The sequence below is a fragment of the Pan troglodytes genome, chromosome 9 (genome assembly GCF_028858775.2).
Source record: "Pan troglodytes isolate AG18354 chromosome 9, NHGRI_mPanTro3-v2.0_pri, whole genome shotgun sequence".
In the NCBI taxonomy this organism is placed as follows: domain Eukaryota; kingdom Metazoa; phylum Chordata; class Mammalia; order Primates; family Hominidae; genus Pan; species Pan troglodytes.
In genome coordinates, this window is record NC_072407.2 from 72,150,556 (window position 1) to 72,168,771 (window position 18,216).

An 18,216-nucleotide genomic window follows, 5' to 3' on the forward strand; every position below is an offset into this window, starting at 1 on the left:
CCAGGGTTCCCATTAAAGGGACTAAAGAAGATCATGGCCAACATGTTTTCTTGCAACTAAGACCCATTAGCCTTTTTGAAGTCCAGCCTCAAAGCCTGCTGGACATTATTTATGTCCATGGGGTCATTGCGGAGAACGCCACACACTAAACTCTTGGCTATGTGTGCTGGGGGGCGGCTGAGGCCCACACTGCCCTGATGTTGAACCTGACCCAGGCTTTGGTAGATCCTGAGAAGGCCGTGGACATTGGAACCCTATAAAAGTCTGTTTGCTTTCATGTCGCTGCCCAGGGCTCAAGTCTGTACCCCGCTGGCTCGCCGCTGGTTCTCCACATGCGTCCCCGTAGCGGGTGGGGCTGTCCCCGCTGCAGCATCTGTTCGCCATCTTCATGGATGCTGCTTTTGAAAAGCAAGTGAGGGCGGACTCCATGGGAGAAGGGCTGCTTTCAGACAAAGCCCACGGCAGGATGCATAGGTGGTGGAGACGCAACCTCGGGGCTCTGAGTGCAGGTTCAGACCCCGCCCAGCCCCTCTGAGAGCCCGGTATGCGGATGTGGACCCAGCTCAAACTTCCTGGCTGAGCAACCCTGGGCAAGTGGCTTCACCTCTCTGGGTCTCAACGTCCCCATCTGTAAAATGGAGTTGATAGTGTGACCTTCCTTGTGGAGTGGTGGGTGAGGGTTAAGAGAGTTAATCCTCGAGCCCGCAGAGGGACAGAGCTGGCCAGCGTTGGCTGTAAACGCCCCTTACCCACAGGCCTGGGGCAGAGCCCACTCCTCACCACTCCCAGGGCCTGGCCCTGCTCCTGCCAGAGGGGAACCGCAAGTCCCCCTTGGAAGAGAAGGGTCTCCCTGCATGTGGAGACCCCGCCCCTGCCCGCCGCCAGGTGACCAGGGAGGGTGGTGGCAGGGTTGCCATGGCCTCAGGACAGGGAAGGGCAGCCATTTCTTGCCATTTCCCATGGAGGCCTTGTGGATGTGGGCAGGTGTGGGAGGCAGTCCTGGGGCTGCATTCATTGTCCACAGGGCCCTGGGCACTGGCAGGGGCTGGGGAGAGGCCCTCACAGATTTGAGAATCGGGGGTGGGGGCCTGGAATTTGAGGAGTCTCGGGCCTAATCCCAGCTCATCAGCACAAATAAAAGCAATAAACATGCTCATGAGACTTGTCAGTTCCCCACCCCGTGTGGGCTTCCTACCAGAACCATGAGTAGGTGGGGCAGAATTTCGATCTTGAGCTGACAGTGGCACGTCTGGCCTTTGAACCTGGCCCCTAACCTCACCCAGAGACTCTGCACTAAAACTTGCAGTCCCCGTTCTCCCCCAGGGGAGGAAGAATGGGCCTCTTGCACGATGGGATGTTAGGAACCTCTAGTCTATTCATGAAGCTATTTCTCTGCTCTTCATTCCACTGTTACAGACTTCTTTGGTCCCTAAAGATTTTATGCCTCCCCAGTCTTCAGCTGAGGCACGAAACAGATTGGATGACTTTTATCATGGCCTGATTTTCTTTTGGCTTGTCTTGGTTTCATGGAAACATATTTCTTTTAAAGTGAATTCTGGGCTGGGTGCCATGGCTCACACCTGTAATCCCAGCACTTTGGGAGGCTGAGGCGGGTGGATCACCTGAGGTCAGGAGTTCAAGACCAGCTTGGCCACATAGCGAAACCCCATCTGTACTAAAAATACAAAAATTAGCCGGGCGTGGTGGCTGGTGCCTGTAGTCCGAGCTACTCCGGAGGCTGAGGCAAGAGAATTGCTTGAACCCAGGAGGCGGAGGTTGCAGTGAGCCAAGATCGCGCCACCACACTTCAGCCTGGTTGACAAAATGAGACTGTCTCAAAAAAGAAAGAGAGAGAGAGAGAGGAAAGAAAGAAAGAGAAAGGAAGGAAGGAAGGAAGGAAGGAAGGGGGAAAGAAAGAAAGAAGGAAGGAAGGAAGGAAAGAGAAAGAAAGAAAGAAAGAAAGGAAGGAAGGAAGGAAGGAAGGAAGGAAAGAAAGAAAGAGGGAAAGAAAATTCATTCTGGACCTTTTTAAAAATTCATGTTTTTAAAGTGACCCCAAGACCATCATTGCACAGCTCTGCCACAGGGCATCCCAGGCTGCTGGGGTGAAATCTTTGCCATTCTGGCTATAGTTCTGAGGTCCTCATCTGTGTCCAGGCCCATGGTGTGCTGGAGTCATGTCCTTCTGGAATTCTGCAAGCTGGTTGTTACCCGTTGCTGGCTTGAAATAGGCCACGGTGGGGTATTTACACCATGGGAATTGGCAGATGCTGCAAATCAGGGCTCCCCTCGCCCCCGCCAGAGCCCCTCACCCCCACCGGAGCCCCTCACCAGCATCTTCTTGCACCAGCCCCATGTGCCTTCTTGTCTTTGGAGGGGTTGAGCGTTTCCCAACATGTCTGTTGAGTTTTTAACTCTTTTTATGATCTTTTTTATTTCTAGGAGTTCTATTTGGTTCTTTTCCAAGTCAGCTATGTCATGTTTTAATAGTTTCCTGTCCTTTGCAGTTCTTTTCTATCTTGAGGTTTATGTCTTTAAACGAGGTAAGCATAGCTGATTTATTACCCAGCTCATCCTTTGCTAATCCCAAGCTGAGTGGGCCGATTTCTATCTCAGTCACTTCAGCTGGTTCTCCTCCCGGGGCTGTCTCTTGCCCTGGTGGGGGCGGGTCTGGTTCGCTTGTCTGCTAGTCATTGACCTTTTATAATCTGTGGGGTTTCCCAAAGCCTGGGATAAAGGTGACCTTGTCCAGAAAGGTTTGCAGCGTTATAGACGAGAGCCACCTTGAACCAAAGCCACAGTCTGAGGTGCCCAGGTCTTCACAGGCACCATGGCTGTAGGGGCCAGAGCTTCTCAGGGTGGGTTCCAGTCCTCCTTTTCCTTCCCTTTCTCTCCTCCTCCTCTGCTGGGCACCCGTATTGGTCCGTGGCCTTTTAGGAACCAGGCCCCCCAGCAGGAGGTGAGTGGTGGGCCAGCGAGCATTCCTACCTGAGCTCTGCCTCCTGTCAGATCAGCAGCGACATGACATTCTCACTGGGAGCCCAAACCCTGTTATGAACAGTGCATGCGAGGGATCTAGATTGTGTGCTCCTTGTGAGAATCTAATGCCTGATGATCAGAGGTGGAACAGTTTCGGCCGGGAGCGGTGGCTCACGCCTGTAATCCCACCACTTTGGGAGGCTGAGGTGGGAGGATCACCTGAGGTCAGGACTTCGAGACCAGCCTGGCCAACATAGTGAAACCCCGTCTCTACTAAAAATACAAAAATTAGTTGGGCATGGTGGCACATGCCTGTAGTCCCAGCTACTTGGGAGGCTGAGGCGGGAGAATTGCTGGAACCTGGGAGGCGGAGATTGCAGTCAGCCAAGATTACGCCACCGCACTCCAGCCTGGGTGACAGAGTGGGACTCTGTCTCAAAAAATAATAATAATAATAATAATCAAGGGGTGTAACAGTTTCATCCTGAAACCCCAGCATTGTCCTGTGGAAAAATTGACTTCCACAATACCCGTCCTCCCTGGTGCTAAAAAGGTTGGGGACTGCTATTTCGGGTCATTGAATTTCTTGTTTCTTTTCCTGTGGTGCATTCTTTACTATGTATCCTGGGAGGGTTGATCTGAGTAATCTACCACCTTCAACAGAAGCAGGAATGTGAAATGATATTTCTGCTGACTTACCTATCATTTATTTCTTTAACAAGACATCACTGAGCAGGCCTAGGACCAGACCCCGTGGCAAGGGCTGGGATTAAAGATGTCCACAGCCCAGTCCCTGCCCCATGCTCGGGGAAGAGCAGTGGCGCCTGATCCACCCACGGCTGCATTCCTTGGGTCCTCAGCTCGCCTGAGACTCGAGTCTGGAGACTGCGTCAGGATAATGGGGGATGTATGCTTGCTCCAGAAGCAATCCCTCAACTGTGCTTCATAGCGGCGTCCCTGCTATGGGGAGCCAGGTCTTCCTATGCAGTGTGGACGTGATCAGCAGTAACTGTGGCGTGGGAAATACTAGGCACGGGCAATGACCTCTCCAGGCAGACCCCTGCCCAGGGACTGAGAGCATCTCCCGTCTTGCCTGCGTGCCCTCTGGAGCCGTGCGGGTGGAGGGTAGGAGTGAGCATTGCAGGGTCAAGGTCAGGCTGAGATTCCTCCACATCTACTGTTCGTGGGCCTGGGACAAGGGGCTCTGGACCTTCCCTGCCCCCTCGTCCATATTTACTGAAGTGGACACATCCATAGCTACCAAAAGGTTGGAGAGAAGGCGGATGGGAGTCTGAAAGCCGGGGCTGTCCTAGGCTGGCACAGAGTAGGCACTTTATAAAGTCGGGTGCCTTCCCTCTGCCTTCTCCCTCACTCGGTGGATATCATTGAGCCTCTGCTCTGTGGCCACTGCTGTTCTCCGTCCTAGGGATACATCAGTCCGCTAAACAGATAAGCCTGGCTTCAGACCCAGTGTGCCAGCTCCTATCTGTGCTGGAAGCTGGTGCCAATGGGGAGAGGCAGGCAGATGCCAGGGCTGCTGAAAACTCGCCTGGTCATGAAGGGCTGACCAGGGATGTGGCACTGGGCATCACATGCCCCAAAAGCCTATTTATGGCAGAGAATGTGAACCCCTTGGGGCACCTGCCAAGGCTCCTGGTGTCTGCCCCCGAGTCCGACGGCAGGAGGATTAGACCACAGCAGCCCCGCGTCCTCGTGGACAGACAGGGTCAGAAGAGGCCTGTGCCTTCCTAATGGGGCCACACGGCTCCCCGCAGGGCTGGGTGTTCTCCTCCTTGGGAGCTGAGGAAGCTGCAAACAGGGAAATGGGGATTTGTCCAGGTGTTCTGTGGGTGCTCGAGGGCCTTCGGGCCCAAACCCCACCAACGATGAGGCTCCTGGGCTTTCCCCTGCACCCAGCGGCCTGGACTGCTGTGCACAGCACACACCCGTGGTTCCTGCCCGATACGGGAGGTGCCTGGCCTGCTGTGCACGGCACACACACCCCATGGTTCCTGCCTGACACGGGAGGTGCTGTCTGGGGAGGCCCCTCTCAGTAGCACTCTGACCTTCAGGCTTCAGCCCTCCAGCACCCCGACGCCATGATTGAGGGCCGGACATCCATAGTGAACAATGCCCTCCAGGGTATGAAGCGGCCTGTGAGGACCAGGGTAGGTGAGGAAGGAAGCTCACCCCCTAGGAAGCCAAGGGCAACCCGAAAACCACCCAGGTCTGATCTTTAGGGGTGCAAACCTTCAAATCTTCTAGCAATTTCGAGCCCACGCTCCAGCTGCAGGGAGTCCCATCCGTGGCCATGATTGGATGATAGAAGCACACAGGGCCACCGCGTGGACTGAGGGTCTAGGCCCTCGGGCCTCGGGGACTGTAGCGGGGACCCTCAGCATCCCTGCCCACTGTGTATCCGCCATGGGGACTCACTTCTCCTTTCTGTTTGTGATTTTCTTCTTCCTTCTGAAACGAAAATGTCAGAAGCAATTCCAGGAAGGTCAGAGTTCTTCTGGGCTGGGTTCAGAGGGAGGTTTCCGCCTGCATAGTTAGTCACTGCGCTAAGGTCAGCATCTTCTGCCCCCTCTGGTTGGGGGCTATCTGGGGGGCTGACTCTGTCCCCTTGCAGAGCCCCATGGTCTGGCCAGATGGGGCCTCACCACCCCCACGGCCGTGGCTCTTGACCAAGTAGGTTCATGAACCTCAAAGACCCCAGCTTTAGGGCCAAGAGTCGGGGCAGAATGCACTCCTCAGGGTGCTGGCTGGGGGCAAAGGGGACACGGCTGTCACTCCCAGTGTCTTCCTGCTGGGGACAGGCTGTGGTCAGCCCGGGCACCATGCTTTAAAACATCCCACATGTGTTTTTGCCGAATTGGTCTCATGACCCCTTTCCCGAATCTCTCCAGATGTTTCTCTGGGAGAGACCCTGTTGCTCACGTAAACGGGGGTGCATGTTTTCCCAGGGAGGCCAGCAGCAGGCACCAGCTCCTTGACCACCATGCAGAAATCCCCATGGACTCAGAGGAATATATTTTGGGTCTTTGCGTGTGAGTGAGCAGAGCCCAGAAATAAATCTGTGTCTGCAACAGGAAAAGACAGGCTCTCCCACACGTGGGCTGTCTTTTCTCCTGACTCAGAGGTGCCCCATGAAGTCAGTGCTGTTCCTGTGGGTCACCAGGATGGAAGACCTCCACCTCTCCAGCCTCAGTGCCCTCCGTGGCTCCCCAGCACTGAGGAGGTGGCTTCAAGTTTCTTGGCCGAAGGAGTCTTTGCTTACACAGGCAGGGGCTCAGCTGGACCAGGGCTGCCAAGAGCACCAGAGGCTCCCCTGCTGGGAAACAGGTCTTTTAATACCCAGTTTGCAATGAGGAAATGTAGGCTCAGAGAGATTAAGTCACTCTGTGGAAACCACACAGGGGCAGGGCAGGATTCCAGCCCAGGCCACGCCATCCCAGGCCTCTAAGCACAGTGCCCACTCAATCTGCCCCTCGAGGGCCACAGAAGGATCTGGGCTCATCTTGCCGGAGCCCCTGGCGCTGCCTCCTCCAGTTCACGCTGAGATCATCAGTTCTCAGAGGGAGCCCAAACCCACACCTTATGTCCTTCAGCCCTGGGCTCCCCCACAAGGGTCCCCATGCCGCACATTCTCCAGTCACCGTGCCTGGGGCAGCCTAGTCCTGCTGTCTCCCTGAAGCAGCCTCAGGCCCCTGCTCCTGGGTCCATGCTTCTGCAAAGCTCCCCTAACCACTGGGACAGGCCCCTGCACAAAGCCCTGCAGGACCGCAACCTGCAGCTTCAGGGTGGGAGCAGAGGCTGAGCGGTGGCCCCCGATCCACATGCTTCTGGAGCCTGCGAACGTGGCCTTGTTTGGAAGAAGGGTCTTCGCAGAGGGAATGAAGTTAAACATCTCTGGATGAGATCATCCTGGATTTAAGGTGGGCCATAAATCCAATAGCAGAGAATGGCAGAGGGAAATTTGAGACCCAGCGAGGAGAGGAGGCCATGCCATCAAGGAGCCAGCAGCTGGAGCGATGTGGCCACAGCCAGGGGACGCCTGGAGCCCCCGGAAGCTGGGAGAGGAAGGAAGGATCCTCTCCTAGGGCCTTCGGAGGGAGCATGGCCCTGGAGACACTTTGACTGTGGACTTCAGGCCTCCAGAGCTGAAGGAGAATGAACACCCACTTTGGGGTCACGTGTTACAGAAGCTGCAGGAGGATCCCACAATGGCCAGCATGGCACACACCTCAGGGCCTCAGTTTCCCCAGCTGTGAAGTGAGGATGATGACAGGACCTGCCTCACAGGCTTGCAGTGAGGATAAAATGAGTTGATATGCATGGAATGCACGCAGCAGGGACCGGCACGGAACTGACATTGAGTGGATGTCAGCTTCTGTCAACATTACTATTACTATTACTGTATTATTGCCCTTCGTTCGTTCATTCCATAAATATGTGCAAAGCGGCTGCTCTGAGCCTTCCGTGGGCAGCAGGGCAGCACAGAGGAGGCCTGAGCGGTGGTGCTGGGGAGAGGATGGCGTAGGGCAGGCCTCGTGGACGCAGCCGGGGGCCTCACCATCAGCATAAGCGACCACGGTGGGCTTCAGGAGGAGCGATGAGACAAGATTCACCCCATTGCCATTTGCTTTTCTGTCGGATCGGGAAGAAGCATGGGATGAAGCTGGGGTGTCAAGGAGGGTCTCCCTTCCTCGGTGGGTCACCTGAGGTGCTGGGGCCCTGCCTTTAACTCTCTCTGCTGGACCTGGAAGCTTCGCCCAGGTCCCTGGGACCGTCGCGTTCACAGGCTTCCACCGAGGCTCTCGCTGGGTACATTGACTTGACCCACTTCAGATTTTGTTTTCTTAAAACTCATCCCCAAGTACACTTTGGGACGCCGAGGCAGGCAGATCGCCTGAGGTCAGGAGTTCCAGACCAGCCTGGCCAACATGGTGAAACCCCGTCTCTACTAAAAATACAGAAATTAGCTAGGCGTGGTGGTGCATGCTTGTAATCCCAGCTACTCAGGAGGCTGAGGTAGGAGAATCGCTTGAACTCAGGAGGTGGAGGTTGCAGTGAGCTGAGAACACGCCACTGCATTCCAGCCTGGGAAACAAGAGTGAGACTCCATCTCAAAAAAGAACAAAAAATGATTAAAAACCAAAAAAAAAAAAAAACATCCCCAAGTGACTTTGGCTTCATTGCTTTTTGTCAACAAGCTACAATGAACCTATGTACTTGTGTCAGACACTCAAGGGGTCCAGAACCCAGGTCAGGCCCTGAGCCTGCACCTGGTCGCTCTGCACCCGGAGGGGATGGATGAGGTCCCGGCCGGCACTCGCTCTTCCTCCCATCTGCCTTTTTGCCAAGACTTCCCATCCCTTCCTTTAAGTCTCAGAATTGTGGAAAGGAGAGGTGGACGGGACCTCAGTCTGGAAGCCTCTGTCTGACCCCCAAGCCCCGGGGGACCAAGGCCCCCACTGCCTTTAGGCAGCTCTGGCTCAGGGAGACTCGGCACTGTTTCCCTTCTCGTTGCGTCAGCACCCTGGGCAGCTGGGTGGTCTCAGGGTGACAGGAAGGCCGACTGATGTGACATGTGTCTTTGATGGGGAAATACGTTGTGGCTGCAAAGATGCTGCTCATTTGCTAAAGGGACTCTATTAAACGCAAAATCCAGAGGGGAGAGAAAAAGCTAGAGACGCTGGGGCCATCTTTGCATCTGATCCCCGATTAAGAGTGGGGAGTCAGGGCAGTGCTGCCTGTGTTTGAGCACAGCTCCACCCTGCTGGCAGCAAGACTGTAGGCTGTGGTGACTTCATCTCCCCCAGCCTCAGTGTTCCCATCTGTAAAGGGGGCCTTTCTCATCAAGCTGGTCATGAAGGTTGATGGAGTTGGTTCTCATGAAGCCCCTAGCTGGTGCCGCATCCTTGCCAGCCAGCGCTCGATGACTCTCTGCTGTTCACTGTTGCCATTGAGGACCAGAGAGAGGTGACTCGGCCAAGCTTGCAGCTGTTTAGGGAGGGCACTGGACTTGAACTCGGGCCTGCCTTCGAGCCCGTGCACCAGGCTGCCCATTCTCTTCAGGATGAAGTCAGTGCAGATACAAGGGAACCTGGGCAGTGGACCTGGAGCAGGCAGAGGTGTGGCCCTGACCCACAGGGGAAGATGCCCAGAGGGGGGACCATCTTCAGTCGTCCCCTCCTCGGCACTGCTCAGGGACCCACAGGTCCCTGAGTGATTCCAGGTGGAGGCCGAGGGGCCTGGGCTCTGCATCCTGAAAGGTCCTCTTTTGTGGCCTAGCCTGCTTTGGGGGCCCTTGGCTAAACCCTCCTGAAAACTTCCCTGGTGTTTTGGAGTCTATACCCACTGGGGATCCTCCCCTAGACCCTCCTGGCTCTTAAAGTTTCCCGTATGACCTGGGGGAGCTCCCACAGCCCCCTGCACTTCCTCCCACCTCCTGCTGAAAGGGAATTCTAGCTTTGCCTCAAAGTGTTGTCAACGTGGAATGAGGCTGTGGTAAAAGCAGCCATGCACAGTAGCTGCTCGATAAATTGTGGTGGCCTCTGAAGATCAAGGTGGTTTTCCACAGAGATGCACCCCCCCCAACCCAGAACTTTCCTTCTCTCTCCAGACTAAAATCCACGGAGTCGGGTTTGTGAAAATCCATGCCCCCTGGAACGTGCTGTGCAGAGAGGCCGAGTTTCTAAAACTGAAGATGCCGACGAAGAAGGTTGGTGTTGATGGTCCTGCTCCGAAATGAATCGCCAAGTCTAGAGGTCACTTGGACGCCTGGCGGTGAAACATGCCTACCTCGAGGCCCTGAGTTTTATTAAAAAAAACCCAGTGGGCTTCACGGCTACCCCTGCGAGGACCATGTGGCTCGATGTGACAAGGCCCCCAGGCTCCGGGGTCCTGACCGTGGTGAATATGACCCAACCCTGGGTGGTCTTTAGAGACTCCAGACCAAACCCCACCAAGAGATGGTGCAGGCAGAAAAGCCCACCTCTCGGCCCCCGGGGAATTTACTGTACTTGCAGACACAGTTACAGTTCGGGCCGTGGTGCTTTCGTGTTTGTGGCATCTCAGCTAATGTATCAGATTCATTTTAATTACATTTTCTGGCTTACTGGGATTTTTCTTTTTAATCTGTGAAAACTTTGTATCTAAAAAGCAGTTTGACAGTGTGTTCCCAGAAGCTTAGCTTGGAGTCGGTATTTACTCTGGCAGGCGGACGGGTGAAGCCGGGCTAGGTAGTAAATCAGCCTCCTGCTTCTCGCGTCCTCAGAGACCACTTGGATTACCTCTTTTGAAGCAAAAGTAAAGTTTAGCGGGGAAGTTCTCTGGAATGCATTGTAATTGTGCTTTTGGCTGGGCGCTCCTGAAACTCTGGGCTTTCACGGCGTGGGCGGGGCGGGGCGGTGCATTCTGGCCCACCCAGGTGCTCTGCTCTCAGGACGCCCCGTTGCATGGGGTGGGATGGTTCTCTGACCATCCAAGAACAGATTCCACGGATCATGGTCCAGCAGGGTGACGCAGCTCCCCGGTCCCTTGTCTTATCTGCAGATGTACCACATTAATGAGACCCGTGGCCTCCTGAAAAAAATCAACTCTGTGCTCCAGAAAATCACAGATCCCATCCAGCCCAAAGTGGCTGAGCACAGGCCCCAGACCATGAAGAGACTCTCCTATCCCTTCTCCCGGGAGAAGCAGCATCTGTAAGTGGGGACCCCCAGCCTGCTCCCCAAAGGGTCCTGTGTGTGGGGATTTAAACTTCTAGCATGAGAAATGCAGATTGATTATCTGTCCCCCAAAGAAGAGCGTGTTCTTGTAAGAGCTTTGTGGTTGCTGAGCCCAGAAGAGGCCATGGAAATGATTTCTAAGATCACTGTTAACTGAGGAGTTAGGGGGACACAGCATCTTGTTCTGCTTGGTGACACAGGATAAACTTCTTTGGCCTGAGTGAGGACCCCAAAGCAGTGGTCTAGACATGCCTTCCCACCCGCTCCACACCCCCGCCCCGCCACCCCATCCCCCTCCAGGGTCTGGCCAACCAGGCCTCCTGCAGCCCAGGCAGCCTTGAGCCCCAGTAAGTCTCACTCCTTGTGGCAGAAATTGAAAAGCATCCCCAGGCAGGAGGCCTGAGGCCCCAGGGACTCACCGCCAGCTGGCTTGCCTGGCAGGGCCACGTCTATTCTGGAAACTTCCCTCCTCCCGAGGGGCAGTGGGGCGTAGCCACCTGGGTCAGCAGTGACTGCAAGGCCTCTGCTGGCCTCACTGGGCGGAGCTGGAGTGTGAGCAGAGGTGGGAATAGAAAGCTTGAGTCGTGGGAACCCAGAGGGACTTTGGATGGAAGCTCTGGGGGGCAGGAGGGCTCCTGGACAGTGCTGGCCTCACAGGGTCAGGGGCATGGAAGAGCAGACAGGGAGGACGAACAGGTGCCTCGGCTCACAGGGGTCCTTGCTTATAAATGTAGTAGGGGTGGAGCCATGAGCATCACTGGATGCATTTACCAGGTCCTGATTCCTAGAGGGGACAGGACATGCCACCAGAGAGAAGGAAGCAACCCCCAAGCCCAGCCCTCTCCTCCAGCTCCAGAACAGGGGCTTGGGGCATTAGAGGAAACCGCCCTCCTTCCAGGACCCCCGCCGACCTCCCTCGTCTCTGCCCTGGGTCGACTCTGTCAGCCCTGCTGCCTGGACAGGGCTAGGCTCACCTCCGGGCTCCGTGGAGGTGGAAACTGCCCCAGCCGCCCTCCCCAGCTCTCCCCGAAGTGCCTTGGAGAGCAGGGAGAGCAGGGAGTGTGTTCCCAAGATGCCCCTCCACCCTCAGGAAGCCTCGGGCCATCCCTATGCAGCCCATCAGGACCCAAACCATTGGAAATACAGGGAGATTGTTTTCAAGGTTGGAGCTGTCTGATGGTGGCGGTGATACTGCCCCTGTCCCCCGCCTTGTTGAAACAGAGGCTTTCAAAACTGCCCACTGAGGATGTCATCAAAAGGAAGCAGGGATCTTCTGGGGGGCTGTGGGGGGTGGGGGGCTGGAGGGTGGTCTGACCGTACTCGCCTCCTAGGTCACTTCCCATCTATGTGGGTCTCAGGCCTCGCCCAGGTGCGGGGGCAGTGAAACAGTCTGTTCCAAATGCCCGGGGCGGACGGGTCATACCTGGCGTGCGGACAGAGTTCCGTCCATTTCACGGTCGCGGCTAATGGGGACAGTGTGGTTTCCCAGGGCCTTGAAACCCAGAGAACTGCCAGCTCTGGTGAACTGTGTCTTGTTTCCTTCCCGATATTTCCACAGATTTGACTTGTCCGATAAGGATTCCTTTTTTGACAGCAAAACCCGGAGCACGATTGTAAGTATCGCACGCGCCTGGAAATGGCTCAGGTGGCCCTGGGGATCCAGATGATAATTTCATTTTGGTGAAACTCCTCCCGGTGGAAGCCGGCTCTAATTGTCTGTGACAGAAATAATTAGAATAATGAAAGGGAGAGGGCAACGAGGGGCCCAGGGGATGGTCGTGCCCCAGGCAGGGGCAGCTCAGAGGAAGAGAATCAGCACAGAGCTTGGGAAAGCAGGAGGGAAGCCAGACCCCTGGAGTGATTTCAAAGGTCGGTGTTTCTGGATCTGTGCAGCTCCCAGCACATGTCTCAGAGCCGCCTCGTGGTGGGATTGTGCGTGCCTGACCATCAGGCCACGATTCGGGGCTTTCGGGGCAGGCAGGTGTGGGCAGGAGGGAGGGGGTGGTGGAGGCAAAGGCGCGTGGGTTGAGATCTCTTTCCAGGCCTTTGCCAGAGGAACCAACTGAGGTTTGAAATCTGACCAGGCCACCCTGCCCTATTCAAGGCACTGGCTTCATGTTTATCCAACCTGTCCACCAGCCAAGCTGGGGCTGTGCATGGCTCAGGACCCAACTTCTATCTAAACAAGAAATTAACCTGGCAGCCAAACTTTCGCTGTTATTCTCTATTCCCTGCCCAGAAAGCCCAGCCTGGCCGGGCAGAGACAGAGGGCTGGGAGGAGACAGTCAGGGTGACCTTGTCCAGACAACTACTCCTCATGACCACCACCTGAGACTGGCAGGCAGCCAGCAGGAGGGCGGTGCAGGTCGTACCAGCACGGGGGGTTCTGAGCCACTGCTGGGACAGACAGATCTGGGGCAGGGAGGAGGGCATCTCTCTCCCAGAGACCCTGGAGGCCAGTTTCTAAATGGCCAACATGCTCCAAAGAAACTGATAATTCATAGCTTTGGCCTTGGTTAGTCAGGCCTAATAGTCATCAAAATCCAACAGCCTGCAGGGTTGGCTGAGGTTCTAGGCAAAGGCGTGGAGAACTGACAGCCCTTCCCCACTCCTCTCCTCCACACCATTCAATCTGTCCTGGCATTGGGGTGGTCCAGTATGCAAGTAGATAGGAGTCAGAGAACAGCAGTACTCGATAGGGAGAGGCCCACTGTGCTGGTCTTGGATTTTAGACCTTTGGTCTGTGGGCGCTGGGGAGCCATAGAAGGTTGTGGAGCTAGGTTGAGGATGTGGTGAGATCCGTTCTAGAAGGATCACTGCCAGTGGCCAGCTGTGGGAGGGTAGATGACTGGTGGATGAGGGCTCGTGGCAGTGGTCATAAACATGGGCCATAACTGCATGTGGAAGGGAGGAGGTGGTTACAGGAGAATCAGCAAGGTCAGAACCAATTAGATCTGAGGGATGATGGGGAGGGAGCCATTGAGAACAGCCGAGTGGGCGATTCCTTCCTTCATTCAGCAGGGATGTATTGGGCACCTGCTGGGTGGGAGAAAAGAGGCACTGAGGACATTTATAATCCGGCAGGTGGGGAGAGGCAAGCTGAGCTAGAAGACAGAGCCACCGGGAGGGTGGTGGCTTCAGGGCCTGGTTGTTAAGGGGACCCTGGACCTATTCCAATCTGAAGGGGACAAGTGCTTCTGGGAAAAGGAACAGCCAGGGCGGAGGCCCTGTGGCTGCAGGAGTGGGTTTGGAAAGTGAGAGAGGTAGCCAGGGGGCGGGGTTGTTGGGACAGGTGGGTCCAGTGGAGGCGGCGGGGGAAGCGGTCAGATGGCCTGGGCCAGGGGGAACTGGAAGGACGCTGGCCTTGCCTGAGAGAGTGGAGGCAGAATTGGCATGCTCTGAAATGCACGTCTGCATAGCACGACCAGTTCTTCTCACCCCAGTTTACAGATGGAAAAACTGAGGCCGGGGGTGGTGATGTCGCTGGTCCAAAATCACACAGCTGCAAATGGCAGAGCTGGCGCCAGGTTCCAGGCAGACAGACTCCCAGGCCGGAGCTGCTGAGGCCACCAAACAAAACACGTCACTAGTCAAGGGGCAGGCAGCCGGTGGGGGATCCCTTCAGCAGGGCTCTGCCCAGGCACCAGGAACCCAGAGCCCGATGATGGCCGCCTCCTGCCACCGTGGGGAATGGATCCCAAGGCCCGCCCCACCACCACCACCCTTGATCCCCCAGAGTCCTAGAACATTCAGGGCTGTGTCCCAGAGTGGTGCTGTTCCAACTCAGCTCTCAGCACGAGGGGACTGTAAACCCACCAGGCAGGGTACATGGCACAGCTGTGACACAGGACACCAGCACTAGGCCCAGGAGGGCACGGCAGTGCTTTGCCGGGGCCAACTGCCATGACTCCCACGTGGGGAGGTGGAAGATGGGAACTGCAGGTGCACCTGTTTCTCCCTGAGAAGCTCAAGCCTTTGACAGTGTTGAGAATCCGGAGCTGGGTCAACCCTCCCTGAATAAATACCATTGTCTTTCCTTGGAAGATAGCACCAAGGAGGTCTTCATGCATAAGGTGTGACCAGGTCCTCTCCAGCCACAGCAGACTGTTTCTGCTCGTGGGAGGTGCCTTAAGTAACTGCTCACCCCCCTTCTTTTCTCTGCAATAGGTCTATGAGATCTTGAAGAGAACGACGTGTACGAAGGCCAAGTACAGCATGGGTAAGCACGTTTTTGGGGTTGAGATCAGCATTGGTTTCCAAGTCGGAATCTCACCTCCGAGTCATCTCTGTGGGAGGCAGGCAGCCGGCTTGGGGTGTTTAAGAGGGTTTTGATTTAAGCCTGTGTAACAGTTCCAGACAAGAGGCCTGGGTTGGGAGCATGCAGGGCAGTTTTATGGCCCAGCACTTTTAAACACAAACGTATCCTTCACTTTGGTCTGAGGGGTTTGTGAGCGTGTGGACAGGCTCTCCCTGCAGGGGTGGTAAATCCAGGCTGGAAACAGACCAGTGTTAGGGGTGACCGGGGGATTCCTGGCCCTCTCTTGACCCTCACGGTCCAGTGGGAAGTAATCGGGGTTCCAGCCGGGGCGGCATCTCTGTGCGGCTGTTCCGGACCCTTAAAAGCACACCTGGGCTTGCTGAAAGCAGCGCCCCCTGACCAGGCACCACCAGGTACAGACAGCCTAATTCCGGAAGCTGCCACAAAACCATCCTGACCAGGCTTTCTGGGTACCAGTTTCCAGAACCCCTTAAGCCGTAGATACAAAATCTTCCCGATTAAATTGTGTAGCTGGGAACCACCCCCCACAGTGGGTCCCTTGCCCACAGCTGCAGGCAGTTTGTGAAAGCCAGAACATTGCAGAGCAAAGGAATGCCATTTCCAGCCTTTCCTCCCCTCCTTCTTGAGCTGTCTTATGACCTGCTGAGAGCCGTGCCATAGGGTAGCATCCATCACTCTGTAGAAGCCTCTGAAAGGATGAGGCCATGGCTCCCGGGGGACACAGCAGGTCTGGTGAGAGCTGGAGTCTGTGCATACAGGAGGGACCATCTTGCTGCCTTGGCTTCCCGTGGTGGCAGGAATGCTGTGGGAAGTAAAATGAAGAGCAGTGGGAGTCAAGGGCTCGGAACTGGAATTCCTGAGGTCAGGCCCGGGAGACAGAGAGAAGATGAACCCTCGACAACTCTGGTGGCTGCTTGGCCCCCGACCATATGGCCTGTGTTCACTCACAGGGATACCCTTGCAGGCCTGAAGTCTCTAAGTCCATGTCCTAAGGCAAGGGGAGTGTGGAGGAGTCCCATCCAGGGTCAAAAGGACTGAGATCCTCTAGAATGGCCAAGCCCTAGTCCACACGACTGCAGTGAGGTCAGGCGGAAAGGAAGGTGACGTTGGGAGTTTGGGTTTTTGAAATTGCTCCTCTAGGTCACCGCTGCCAGGGCACAGCCTTCAAAAGGTCACTAGAGGTAAGGAGGAGGCATGGTTCTGGTCCCAGGGCCGGGTCTTGGACCTCGGTTTCCCCCCTGGGTCCCTGCAGTGTTCCTTCCAGTAGAAACGTGTATGGTTGCAATAGAAGTCCAGCGTCTTCGGGCTGCATGGCCCAGGCTGACTCTCTGTTTGGGTGGTCCCTGGGGACACAGGGTCTCTGTGTTCCCACCTGTTTTGTGGCGGGGCTGGTTCCCTGCACCTGGTGACGGGGCAGATAGATGCGGGTCCTCCTCTTCAGCCCTGCTTCACCATGACACCTTGTCTGAGAGTCGACCCACCTCTAAATTCATCCTCAAGTGCTGAGGATTCCCGTCACTGCCAAGTTGTGTCCCATAGTCTTGCAGGATGAGCAGGGTGGGGCTAGCTGGGGGATTTAGGAACTGTGATGAGAGAAGGCCTTCCAGATGGAGGGAGTGGCACATGCAAAGGCCCTGCGGCAGGCAGCACCAGGTTAGCAGCATTCCAGCAACAGGAAGGAGGCCAGCGAGCCTGGCTGAGGGCCCATGTTCACTTTCTTTTTTTTTTTTTTTTTTTTTTTAGACAGAGTGTTGCTCTGTCACCCAGGCTAGAGTGCAATGGCACAATCTCAACTCACTGCAACCTCTGCCTCCTGGGTTTCAGCAATTCTCCTGCCTCAGCCTCCTGAGTAGCTGGGACTACAGGCGCCCGCCACCAGGCCTGGCTAATTGTTTGTATTTTTAGTAGAGACGGGGTTTCACTGTGTTAGCCAGGATAGTCTCGATCTCTTCACCTCGTGATCCACCTGCCTCAGCCCCCCAAAGTGCTGGGATTACAGGCGTGAGCCACTGTGCCGGGCCCCCATGTTCACTTTCTATTGCAGACAAACTTTTCACTCACACATGTGGCTTAAGCCCCTTCCTCTGGTTTTGATTTCTAAGCATCCCTTAGTCCCCTGATCATTCCAGGTCATTGACCACAGAGATGACCCATTTTCAAGGGGATTTCGGGAGGTCATTTTCCCGCCGCTATCAGGTGGAGTCTCAGAGGGTGGTCCGCCCAGGCTACTGTGAAAAACTTAACGCTCTTACTGCCTAGGAAGCCTGTTCAGCCAAGCAGGGGGTTCCATGAGCAGCAAAGGGCCCCATGGAAACGCCCCCGCCTGGCTGGGCCCCCACGATGTATTTGGAGCAAGATCTGATTTCCAGGAAACCCTTCCCCACATATGGCCCTGGCTCTCCCGTCCTCTCTCGCAGTCTCCTGGGGCTGGGCACCCGCATGCGCACCTGTTAGGACACACAGGCATGGTGTTTTTATAATGTGCCCAGTGCAGGCCCTGGGAGCCACGTAAAAAGGGGTCCCGCCAGCATTCCACTGCCTCCAGGAGCACTGGACGGCTGTGAGTCCGCCAGAATCACTGGCCACCGACGCTTGCTGCCCCAAATGTAGCTTTGATCCTGTCAGGCCCTTCCACCTCACTAATAGCCAATGTATAAACAGGGCAAGGCGAGGGAAGAAAGAAGGACTCCGCCCTTCTAAGTAAAAGGCGGAAATGTGGGAAGTATGGTAAGTGTGGGCCTCCTCCGGCTTTCCCAATCAACCTAAAATCTAATTCCAAATTGTATGTGTGTTTTCTGACACCATCAATTTTTCCATCCGTATATTTCCTCATGATTCAGCTTCTCTAACCACTTACAATCCACCTTCCCCATCTGCAGGCTTGCCCTCGGACAGGTGGGGGGAGCCGGTGAATCGGAGGCTTGGGGTGACAGTGAAGCCACGGTCCGCTCACACCGCCTGCCTCTGAGATGGAGCCGCCTCTTGGGGTTTTCTCTGTGTCTTCCTAATTCTGCCAATCGAGCATGTGTTTCGTCATCTCCTAGTTGATAGATCAATAACCCAGCTGCACCCTGTCATTCCTGGGGAAGAAACCCCAGAGGTGGCCGGGCTCTGCGTAGTCAGGTTCGTTTCATTTTGAGAAGCTCTTGGTGGCTGAGATGGCCCTGTGACCGCTGTGACTTTACAATGGGAAGCGGGAGACCCGCCTGCCCCATAACCTTC

At 55.6% G+C, this 18,216-nt stretch overlaps 1 protein-coding gene across 13 annotated transcripts in view; it reads left to right on the forward strand.

Annotated features, from left to right (window-relative positions):
- Positions 1 to 18,216, forward strand: part of ANO1 (anoctamin 1) — a 222,432-nt gene that overhangs the window by 126,581 nt on the left and 77,635 nt on the right. For 8 of the 13 annotated variants that reach the window (XM_016921437.3, XM_016921438.3, XM_016921443.3 and 5 more), the window contains 5 exons: positions 9,608 to 9,706; positions 10,540 to 10,691; positions 12,274 to 12,328; positions 14,883 to 14,934; positions 17,656 to 17,721. In XM_016921437.3, the coding sequence (XP_016776926.1) occupies positions 9,608 to 9,706; positions 10,540 to 10,691; positions 12,274 to 12,328; positions 14,883 to 14,934; positions 17,656 to 17,721 (424 nt within the window). The remainder of the gene's footprint in view (positions 1 to 9,607; positions 9,707 to 10,539; positions 10,692 to 12,273; positions 12,329 to 14,882; positions 14,935 to 17,655; positions 17,722 to 18,216) is intronic. The other 5 variants (XM_016921442.3, XM_016921445.3, XM_054662479.1 and 2 more) reach the window with 1 other exon arrangement.